Source organism: Egretta garzetta, unplaced genomic scaffold, assembly GCF_000687185.1.
Source record: "Egretta garzetta isolate BGI_Z169 unplaced genomic scaffold, ASM68718v1 scaffold179, whole genome shotgun sequence".
In the NCBI taxonomy this organism is placed as follows: domain Eukaryota; kingdom Metazoa; phylum Chordata; class Aves; order Pelecaniformes; family Ardeidae; genus Egretta; species Egretta garzetta.
In genome coordinates, this window is record NW_009270001.1 from 1,608,351 (window position 1) to 1,620,366 (window position 12,016).

Sequence of the window (12,016 nt, forward strand, 5' to 3'; positions counted from 1 at the left end):
CTTCCCCAGAAGTCTCCATCTCGCACTGTGCTTTCGCTTGCCCGTTGCTGAACCCGCAGAGCACCGCTGTATCTCATCTCATTGCTGGCAGTTTCCCTGTTCTACCACTGACACCATCTGCACGATGCGATGCTGAACTGAGGCATATGAGATCACTCATAACTGCACCTTTTTTTCTTCCAGTATTTGCAGGAGGATGAAGAGATAGGTGCCTTCCATCAGCCTCAGCACCTCTAGCTTTCACTCATTTAGCTTTGCATCGGGAATATAGGGTTCATGCATGCCCTGGCAAAGACTATTTGTAGTTGGGAGGAAGGGGGCAGCTAAAAGATGCATCTATAACAGCATACCTCTATTTTTTTTCCTTCCAGATGCTTGTGTACTCATCTCAGTACTGTGGAAGGGTTTGATACAGTGTCAGACAACTTCCTGATTGATAACTTCACAAACTTTCTTTTTGAAATGATAACATTTTTGTTGACGTTAATAGTAGTAGTTACATTACAGTATCAAAATCAAGCTGATGTAATAACTATTTGTGGAACATTACTTAACACTTGAATCTTAGCTTCAATGGGAGGTCCTGAGTTCCTGCAGAGGAGGCAAATTTTATTGCTGCTTTGGGTTAGAGGAAACTACAGCGCAAAAGTGAAGCCATGTTGAATGCTGATGAAAAGTGATCTGACAGATTGCTGGCTGAAGTAAGGTTTTAAGACCAGCTTCCTTAAATCTCAGGTTCTTTGCTGGGGTGCTAGTACTATGCAAGTGCTTTAGAGTCTTAGGTGAAATGCAGCAGTTGCTTCCAGCACAGAGAGAACGTTCTAATACTCCTGTCAAACCCTTCCTTTCCAGCCTGCTGTGCCATTTACAGTTTTAGAAGGTATTATCTGAAAAATGTTTGGTTTTTTTTCTTGCTTAACAGTTCAATAGGTATGTAGAAAATGTACTCTCACACGTGCCTTCTGTCTTGCTTAATGTGAGGATGGTATCACAGAATCGCAAGGGTTGGAAGGGACTTTGGGAGATCATCTAGTCCAATCCCTGTGCTATGTTTCTTGATTTTCAGAAGCTTATTTTTTGCTTCGTTTTCTGCAGTCGCCCAGTTCTGACTTGGGAGAGAGAAAGTGTGAGAGGGGCTCAAATCCTGCTGGGTTTTTTGAAGCACGTAGCTGATTTGTGGACTTTACAGTCAACAATTAGACTTCTGAAGTACCTGGCTTCTGCTTCGAATATTAAATGATTTCTGCATTTTTGTACCATCCAGAGGCAAAGAAGAAACTATGCAATGGTTTTGGGAATATGGAAAATTGTGAGGGAGTGTTGGGAATGCGAAGCAGACAGTCGCAAGTGAAGTAGTTGGTTGGCCATGAAATTAGGAGCTCCTTACTGACCAATTTCACTAACACTGCTGTTTCTTAGAGCTTATTACGATGAAGTTAGTAGTATTTTAAAGCCATACCTGTTGTGTATCTTACACTTCAGCCAATAGTGAAGGTTGGTAACTTTTTTAACCTGCTGTCATGGAACCAATCACACCCTGATTCTCCTGAGGAAAGAGCGCGGTGGTGGTATTTAAGCATTGTGTTCAGAATACCGTTTTAATATTTTTTCCGTAAGAAAGTAAAAATGTAGTCGTATATATTGACCACTTCTGAAGGCTGTAATGTTTGGGTGTTTTTTCTTTTTTTGTGAAGCAAAAATCTACATATCCAGGAGTTTATTTTCCATGTGACTTCTGAGGCAAAAGGTTGTTCTTGATGTTAAAGTGAGTTAACGCTGTTGACGCTTGGCTGCTCTTATATTTGCTTACAGTGTCTAGGAAATAAATCCAATACATCTTAATTTTGTTGTATTTCTGATGTATTCTACAAGGATTCAGATACTTAAAACCACAGAACCTGGTGAAAATTCATCAAACACGTTAAGGAAAGACCATCTGACATGGTCAAAATTCTCTAAAGAAACTGAATTTTTCCATTACGCTAGTGTTATTCCTTCACTTGCCTGTCCTGCAGGCCTTTCTTCATTCCTTGCCATGAGCTAGTACTGTGGATAAGATAAGCAGCCTAGGCATAGCTTACAGCACATATTAATATGGTTTTCTGAAGGCTGGCTGCTTTATTAGTTAACACGAGCCTCCATACATGGAACTTCTTTGTAGACGCTTTGATCAGCACTAGCGAGTTAGCTGCAGAAGTAAACTAGGCAAAGAAGAGAACTATTGAAAGATGAGACAACTGGCTTGGAACTGCTGTTTTAGAGCAAACAGATCTTTTAAAATGATGAGATTTTTATGCTTTTTTTCTTCACGTAACTCAGTAATTTCTAATTTAGGTGTAAAGGGCACAGTTCTTCTTGAGTATCACCTGTGCTACCAGTTAGCGAATTTTTTCTTTTAATTCCTTGGGAATATTTGTCAGGAAAGTGATCACATAGCTGTGTGCAGTAACCTAGTTTTAGGGGTGCTTTTGATCACCTGTAGAGTGGAGTTGTCAAGCTAATGTGGCTTCTTGAATAGCTTGTTTTCAAGCTTTAAGATCTTTGCCCAAAATAGGTTACTTCAGAGGATAGCAATACAGAAATTCCTTTCTTCCTTCTCGGGTTAAAGCCATAGGAGATGGGCGATTTCAGCAATTAACACTGGGGGCAGGGGGAAGGTTCCTCTGGAAACTGTTTTAGGAGAGTGCTCAACATCTGCTGCTAAGCTATGAGCGACTTAGCTAAGAGGACAACGGCAGGCAGTTGGGTTGGCACAGTAGATCCTAAAATAACATTGCTATCCAGGCAGAGGTGAAGTCTGTTTTCCCAGAAACAGAACTTGGCACCGTCAGTTTGTAGCAGAGCTGGGATAATTCACTGTTCAAGTTGGGGATGGACACTGATTCTTAATCACAGCTCGCAAGTTGAGAACTGCTATGTATGAAGAATATACTCAAACCGTATAGAATCACAGAATGGTTTGGGTTGGAAGGGACCTTTAGAGGTCATCTAGCCCAACGCCCCCCCTGCAATGAGCAAGGACATCTTTAACTCCATCAGGTTGCTCAGAGCCTCATCCAACCTGAAGTCCACTGATGATGTCACTCCATCATAGAAGACCATTAGGTTGGTCAGGCAGGACTTGGCCTTGGTGAAGCCATGCTGGCTGTCTCAAATTACCTCCCTGGCCTCCATATACCCTAGCATAGCTTCTAGGAGGATCTGTTCCATGATCTTCCCAGGTACAGAGGTGAGGCTGACAGGTCAGTAGTTCCCAGGGTCCTCCTTTCTACCCTTTTTAATAATGAGTGCAATTTTTCCCTTTTTCCAGTCCCCACGGACTTTACCCAACTGCCATGACTTTCAAATATCATGGAGAGTGGCTTGGCAACTACATCAGCCAGTTCCCTGAGGACTCTGGGATGCATCTCATCAGGTCCCGTAGACTTATGTATGTTCAGGTTCCTCAGGTGGTCACGAACCTGATCTTCTCTTACAGTGGGAGGGACTTTGCTCCCCCAGTCCCTGCCTTGCGGTCCCTCTGCTCAGGAGGTGTGGGAAGAGAGGTTGCCGGTGAAGACTGAGGCAAAGTTGTTGTTGAGTACCTCAGCCTTCTCCTCATCTGTTGTTACCAGTCTTCTAGTTGTGTTCATCAGGGGGTGTATGCTTTCTTGGCCTTCCTTTTCTGGCTGACATACCTGCAGAAACCCTTCTTAATTATTTGTTGCATTCCTTGCCAAGTTCAGCTCCGTCTGTGCTTTGGCCATCCTGACCCCATCCCTACACAACCAAGCAGCATCTCTATACTCTTCTCAGGATCCTTGTCCCTGCTTCCACTGCCTGTGCAGTTCCTTCTTGACCTTTAGTTTGACCAGCATCTCTCTACTCAGCCATGCTGGCTTCTTCCCCTCCTTGCCTGATTTCTTACACCTGGGGATCGAGAGATCTTGTGCTCTATGGAAAGAGTCCTTAAAGATCCGCCAGCTCTGTTCTGTTCCCTTGTCTCTTGAGGGCAGTTCCCCAGTGGGTCCTATTAGCAAACTTCCATCTGTTCAAGGAATTAGTCTTCCTAAAATTCAGGGTCCTGACTTTACTCTTCACCTGACCCATCTCCCTCAGGACTGCAGATTCCACCAGTGCATGATCCAGGCCAAGCCTCCAGTCTTGATGTCGCTGATTAACTCACTCACGTTGGTGACCAGCAGGTCTGGTATCGCATCCCCTGTGGTAGAGCTATCTATTACCTTCCTTAAGAAGTTATCCTTGGTGCTCTCCAGGAGTCTCCTGGATTGCCTACAGCTCACTGTGCTACTTTTCCAGACGATGTTGGGGTGGTTGAAGTCCCCCAGCAGGTTGACAGCCTGTTGAGCGTGATGCCTCCTGGAGCTGGAGCGAGAAGGTTTTGTTGACAGGCTCCCCTTGATCGGGTGGCCTGCAGTAGACACCAACCACAAGGTTCCCTCTGCTGCCTCTGTCTCTGATTCTTACCCATAAGCTTTCAATCTTATACCATATTTCAGTCTGGATGCATTCCCTTAAATGTAAATTGATTCTAGAAATGTTTGACGACTATAGTTGAACATCTTAAGCTTTCTAAAATAAGTATAGGTATTTATGAGAGTACATTAGAATACACTAAGGCACCGTTTTTATTGCTGAGATTACAGGAGGAGCGTGCTTGTTTGTTGATAAGCTGACTCCTTTTTCTCATGACAGCATTATTGAGGATGAAGCAGAGCCCCCTCTGCTTTTCTCTTCTTGGAATTTCAATAAAAATAATGCTTTAGAACAAAGCTGAAGAGATCTTTCCTGGAAGTATAGCAGGAGATGGCTGAGATATTGGGGAGTGTTGGCCAAGATTAGCTTCAAAATCCTCTGGTCTTCCTTGTGATAGCTGGTGCTGTGAAGACTTTGGATGTACTCACTGGAAGGGTAGAGCAGGAGGATCAAACTGCCCTTGCTCTTCTCAGTTCTGTAATTATGGTGGGACTTGAATGTTGCCTCTACATTCTCTACCATACCAGTTCTTGGTGCTTTCTAAGCGTGTCATGCCAGGCCTAGCTTCCGTGGGGCCGTAAGGACAGGACGATGCTGTGCTTTGCAGTGGATTGCTGTTGCGTGTGACATCTCTTCATCTCGGAGTTTGCCCCGCGTGTACGTACCCCTCCAATAGCTTGTTGTGTAGCCTCCTGACTTCCTCTTAGTAAATAGTGTTGTGCAGCCCGAATGTCAGGCCTAGCGAACAGCCGGGCAGCTGCTTGCAGCATGAGTAGAGTCCACCTGCATAGCCTGAACACAAAATGTGAAGAGATGATCCCACAGAGAAACAGTTTGTTGTTGCTGGAAGTGGCGAGTATAAAGCAGTTGACTTGGGGGGGGTCTTTTTCTGATGTTTTGCAGTGTCTTCTAATCTGTGTTGAGGGTTTCTTTCTGTAACTTTATGATGACTACTGTCAACTGGTCCATGTTCTGTAGCGCTGTATTGTGCAGAGAGAACGAGAGTGCTTTGAGAGATCGCATTAACTTCCTTGGGGGTCTTTCTCAGAGCTGGAGTGGCAGAAGCTGGCACCTAGTTGTCCAAGGCCATCTCCTGCCCAAAGATAAATGGTTCCAATCCTTCTTGGTTTCCAAATGTTCAGGATGGTGGTGTTGTAGACAGAAGGATGCTGGCCCTAATTATATATGTAAAAAATGTCATGCTTAAATTCCAGGTTGCAGAACACCTTTAGATGCTGCATGGATATATAAAGGGAAATAAAAAATCATGTTGAGTTTGATTTCAAGTGTCTATGAAATTTAATTTCTAAACTTGAGGTAAGCCATCAGTAGAACAGTGTTGGTGACACTACCTGCATCTGTTTGAAATCTACTCTTACGCATTTCCTTGAACTACAAAACTACCTTAAAAATTACGGCCTCAAAATAAATTATGTTTGCTTTCTCCTGTTTGATTCATAGCATCAGTGTATTTGATATGTAGGGTAGGATACAGGATTAATATGAGCATAAAGTAATGCTTTATTTTCTAATAGCATGTTTTTCCTCTACCAACATTTCCTACTTGAATGGCCACTTCAGCAACAAGACCCAATTCCTGATATCTGTGTACAGAAGAATATATGTGCATCAGTAAGACACTGTTACAGCTGTTTTACAGCAGTTGGGGCCTTACTCTAGTGTAGGTAAGTCATTCTTTAGGAGAAGAATTGGAAAACTTAAGTTTTCTAGCCTTCTAATGCAGTATTGCTTGAAATTAAAGAGTAGTGGTTGTGTTCAAATGTAATTGAGTGAGGTTTTATTAAAAATACTAAAACATAACTGTTAACTTGGTTTGCTGCACAGCTGTGTCTGATGTTGAGGACTGAATTGCTGTAATGAAGGTTAAGCTTTAGTGTAGACATAGTTCAGGTTACAGCATCTTATAATATTGATGTCATCCTGAAAAAGGAAGTCTTAGCGTATTAAACAAAGAAACTTAGGGCTGCCAGTTTTAAGCTCGTGCAATTCAGGAAGCCATGTGACTTACCCACATCATTTGTTACAGAGTTGGTGTGCCAAGCAGAAAGTATTGGCATGTCATTTGAGGTAGGTCAACATGTAAAAATACAAATGTGCAAGATACTTACTCAATAGCAAAATGCTGTCTAGTTCAAAGGAGCTTGCCTCTCGAGTCAGGAGGAAAAAGTGTTGAATTTTGGAGACTATGTTGTATACTAACAAGAGCACTGGATAAAGCCTCGGGGGATGTGGATTCTGGCCTCTGCTGCTTTTTTCCCAGGTAACCTTACAAGTTTTTAACTTGCTGTCATTTTTCAGTCTATAAATTGAGATGAATTTTTGTAAGGCATGTAATAAAAATGCCGCCTCCCTGGTATAAGCTGAATTATTTGGTTAGGGAGTGTGAGTTTAAGGCATTGTTCCCACTGGAGCATCAGTGATATGGCAAGCAAATTTTGGGGTGAAAACTTGTTGGAATTTGTGGAAGTTTTTTCGCTTCAAGTTACTGTTGCTCCTCATTAGGATTGCTTTAATGGTAAGAAGCAAGAGGACTCAGGATCAAAAATAACTGTTAAAGCTTGCTTGGTTTTATATGCCATTAATTGTTTGGCAGGATAACAACTGATGCTGGGGCTGCTGAATTTTAAGCAAATGAAAAATAGCTACTTTAGCGGCTTAACCTGCTCAGTGCATCCTGCTACAAAGCTCTAATTAGGAAGAATAATCTGACACTTCATGCTACTGTTAAGATGACATATTGGTCACTCAAGAAAAATAGTTTTGACTGTGCTTTATTGTCAATATTGAGCCCCAAATTATCTCATAAATAGTATTTTTTTTTTTTTTTCTCTAATAAAGGAATGGGAGCTTTAGTAAGCCCAAGTCAATACTAAACTATTCCCTGGCTTACCATGGTAATTCTTGTCTTTATATCAGGCCAACTATTCGGTGTGATGAAGATTCTTCTTCTCATTATATTCTTCTTTTGTAGAAGTCAGCCAATTTAGCTTTCTTGGTACTGTAGCAAAACACCTGAGCGCTGTTTTTACTACTGTAAATGTTTTATGACAACCAGAGCAATTTTACAGGAAAAACTTCCCAATTGTGTAGCTCAGGCTGTTAGTCTAGGAAGAATTTATAGGATAAACAACATACTGCAGCTCTTTTACTGCTGCAGCTTTGAACACAAATAGCTAGTTAATGGGTTCCCTACTGATTTAATCCTGCCTGTAATCTACACCTGCTAATTTAATAAAAGTAATTTCCCATGTCTTGTTTACTACTTGTTTCTGCTCACTTACTCTGACTTGGTTGCAGTGCTGATTGGTGGAAAACTTCTAAAATTCACAGTATACAATGCCGTAGTATCACCATGAACAGCTTTCGTTGGCTTCTGTCATGCTGCATTGTTTGAAGCAGACCGGCAGGATACAAGAGAACAATTGGGAGCTGGAGTAAGTTCACATCTCGCTGCATATGCTTCAAAATTGGCAGAAGAACAATGAGATTGGGGAAATCCCCTTGGACAAGTGCTGCGCAGTAATCTGACTTCAGCATTTGTTCAGAAAAGATCCCCCAAATTGTGGCTTTTTATTCTGAAACGTACAGGCAAGTTTCAATAGGTCAGGAACTGAAAGCTTTCATTTGGAGTGTTTGCCTGTAATTGTAGGTAAACTGACCATTTCTTTGGATGCTTGGGTTATCTTTTCTTAGTTACTGGATAGAGAGAAGCCTGATGCAAAAGAAGCAATCTCTGAGTTTTGCTTAAATGCAGAATTTCAAAGTTACTGTTTAGTTGAATTGGTGAGTTACAGCCCAGAACTGGTCTTCACTTCCTCTTACTTTTGTGGAAGGCTTGAAGTCAAGTTCCTCTGTTGGTACTTGAAAAAAAAAAATTAACTCATGCGGTAGTTTTGAAACTTTGAACACAGAATGTGGAATCTTTCAGCTTTGTGGCATGGGAAGTTGTGTTTGAAATGCTGTTTGACTCTCGGGTGTTTTGTTGAAGAAGTCTTTTTTTATTTAGTAGAAAACTGAATCATAGAATCATTTGGTTGGAAAAGACCTTTAAGATCATCAAGCCCAACAATACCTCTCCACCACTAAACCATGTCTCTAAGGTTTGCCTGGCTTTTAAATCCCTCCAGGGATGGGGACTCGACCCCTTCCCTGGGCAGCCCTTTTCAGGGCTTGACAGCCCTTTTGGGGAAGAAATTTTTTCCAGTGCCCAACCTAAACCTTCCCTGGTGCAACTTGAGGCCGTTTCCTCTCGTCCTATTGCTTGTTTCTTGGGAGAAGAGACGGATGAAATACTAATGTCAGGGACTCTAACTGCATTTTCCAAGAACCACTTCTGAACCTTGCTGTGGTTTGCGTAAGCTTACAGCAGCGCAGCATCCAACCACCCAAGCCTACTGATAGGCCTTCACATCTTTCTGTAATAAATCTTCCCTTATGTTATAGGGGGGAGAGACTTGAATATAAACGTAAGGGCTGTATTAAGGGAGGAATTCAGGTATGTCCATTCTAATGAATTCCACAAAGAATGAAAATACGTTTTTAGTTCCTTTGTATTTAAATTTTGAGTGTCTAACATTCTGCATATGTCCTGTGTACCTGCCTTGCAGATTGATACCTCATCTAAGCACATTTAGGAATTGAAAATCAGTGTTTTGCTGTCCCCGGTATGTCTCAATTAAATAAATACAGCAGGAGAACAGGCCTAGTAAAGTGATTGTGCCTGCTGCAAGCTGCATTGGTGGCAGCCATTTTAAAAATGCTGTAATAGTCTGCTCAATGATAGGAAGACATTTTTACTGGAGCCCCGTGTCAGTGTGTGTGTTCATCATGTGGGAACCCTTCAACGTTCTGACCGATAACCACAGACATTCCAAGAAGGATTTAAGCAGCTCTCCTTGCAGCAAGAAGCCACGTAACTATTTACTTGAATTTTGATGTTCCTCAAGCCTATGAAACTCTAGGGCAGAGAGAGCAGGGTGACTGCCACCTCAGCAGAGGGCAGGTGGTGGTAGATCAGGGTCAACTTCCGTTAGGTGGAGTGAGGAAAAGAAACTGTTGGATGTCCTGTGAAAGTGCTTGAACTGTTAAAGCAATTGCATGTGAGGCAAGAGTACTTGCGGGCATCGTCTTCGTCTTGGATGTGCATCATGAGAAGATGCTAAAGACATCGGGGCTTGCCGTGATCTTAACACTTCCTTTCTGTCTAGCTCTAGGCAGCGAAGCTCAGGAAATAGATTTTGATTCTTATTGTAGGGGTGCCCCTGCACGCTCAGATTTTCTGTCAACAGTATCTAATGTGGGGCCCTGTATTCTGTTCTGGGCCTGAGGAGAGCAGAGACCTGTAGTTAGGTGTCTTGGCTATTAAGTTGCTTTCTTGATTTTGTCTTTGCCAAGCACATAAGGCAATGTAATATCTCAGCAAACACACTAAGGTCATTTTAAAAATAAAGCTTTCTTGTATCTGAACATAAACTCTCCCAGCCTTTTTATGGCTTCCTTGCTAGTTGTGAATGTTCTTTAATATTTTTCATAAAATGTGCATATTTTTGTGACTGATGGTAACATCATTGTATGACTTAATTTTTGTATTTACATATTTCTCAAAATGATAAAACAGTCACAGCCGAAGTACCATTCAGTTCTCTTCCTCAATACGTTGTTTGGGGAAGCTTCCTCTATGGCTCAAACCTTAACTTAATTTGAAATATCTTACAGGAAACAATGCGTACCATAGTTGTATAGTAGTTAATGTTTCTTTGAATTTTCATATCCCTCATCTTTAGACGTAGTCTCTTGTTTGGACATGGATCAAGTTCAATGTATTCTCGTGTTTCACTGATTTTTTTTTTTTTTTTTTTTTTTTTTTTTCCTCCTCCTTGCTGGGTATACGTGGCTTGAGCTGCAACAGGGGTTGTTCTGGGGGTAGCAGCTTCCGTGCTTCGGGCATTTTACATGAAGTATCCTGTGTTCATTTTTCTTCCTGGGTTTCTGGAGGTGGGCACGTAATTCATAGGGGAAGCTGTCCAGAGGCAGCTTCAGTTTGAAATGAGGTATTAAAAGATCCTGTAACTTCTGTTCTAAGAGGAATCTTTTTGCCAAGTTAGCATACTTTTCAAGGGACGTGGAAAAGATAAATGTCTTGCAGAGCTAATCCCTCCCCCTCACTACCCCAAATACCCACTAGTTTGAGAAGGTTAATCAAAATGTCACTTCTCTTTTCAGCTGTCCATCAGTTGCAAACCAGCCCACTCATGCGGTAGCATCAGCCGCTCACCCACTTGGAGGATGACGGACTACTTGGAAAAATTATTTGACTTAGCCCTTGGTAGCTGTACCTGTTAGCTTGTGGGAAGAGCTTTCACTGTACCTACTATGACTAACAGTGGTTAGAGAGCTTGAGATAAAGGTCATTTTTTAATGTCTGTCTGGTGCTAGTCCTGAAATGTGTATGCTGAGCTCTGTTTATGTCTTTTGAAAGTGTGATCTTTCATGAGATTTCTCTCTGTTGTTAACAAACGGATTTGTTGTGGATAGGTCAGCCACTGTTGCGATGGATCCATCTTCCTATAAGATACTTGGTCCTTTGATACTTCTGAGGTCTGTTAAGGATGATACAGAATGTTAATCTGTGAAATTGCATTGGGTGTCATCTTAACCCACTGCACGATATTGCTTACTAATACAAAAAAAGAAAAAGTAACCACATGTGGTGTGAAATGACATTGAGATGAATCTGTTAGGTTGTTCATTCCTTATGTAACTTGTAAGTAAAAGCAAGGTATTTAACGGCTTGACATTGTTCCCGGTCTGGAAGACCGTGCTAGTCATCTGTCTCTTCAGTTGGAGCATTTCAGGGGTAATTTAAATATTAAAAAGGAATTGCTTGATCAACTGTTTTCATAGGCATGGCATAATGAGAGCGGAGGACAGATGGTGATTTCTCAGCTAGACTGAGTTGCTGAACATACTTGCTTCATAGCTGCCTGCTACGCGATGTGGTGCAACATCCCACTAGTGACCCGGAGCCCTGATTCTTTTCCTAAATGGACATCTTTGGAGCGTGTGTTCCTGGTTACGCTTTCTTTACTCCAATAATAGAGTTTTGATCCTTTATTTCTTTCAGGAGGTGGTGGTCTTCTGTTCTCTGGAAAGCTTTTGTCAGAAAGTCCGAAGACATTTTCAGGTGTGACATTTTCAGATGAAATACAGATAACTTATTTTAAACACGAGTTTGCTCAGACATGTAATGAACATGGTACTTTCAGCTATGGAAATTTCAACCTTGCAGACTTCTATTTCAGTTGAAGTGCTGTATTTACATTTCTGAAGATACTGTGAGAAACTGCAAAATAATACAGCAATCAGAAAACCTTTATTGGATATAATGGTGTAACAAATAAAAGCAGTGTAGGAATTCCAAGTTATCATTTCAAGAATGCCATCTTAAAGTACAAACATCCACGTCCTCAGAGCTTGTGGGTCCACATGATAGTCTTTTTTTTTTTTTTTTTTTTTTTTT

At 41.6% G+C, this 12,016-nt stretch overlaps 1 protein-coding gene across 4 annotated transcripts in view; it reads left to right on the forward strand.

The window, feature by feature from the left end:
• The window catches only part of SMAD2 (SMAD family member 2), a 53,299-nt gene that overhangs the window by 15,746 nt on the left and 25,537 nt on the right, over positions 1-12,016 (forward strand). For 2 of the 4 annotated variants that reach the window (XM_035903083.1, XM_035903082.1), the window contains exon 3: positions 11,621-11,680. The exons of 1 other annotated variant lie outside the window; for it this stretch is intronic. In XM_035903083.1, the coding sequence (XP_035758976.1) occupies positions 11,621-11,680 (60 nt within the window). Of the gene's footprint in view, positions 1-6,467; positions 6,758-7,794; positions 7,932-11,620; positions 11,681-12,016 lie in introns of those variants that run through there. One more of the 4 variants, XM_035903084.1, reaches the window with a different exon arrangement.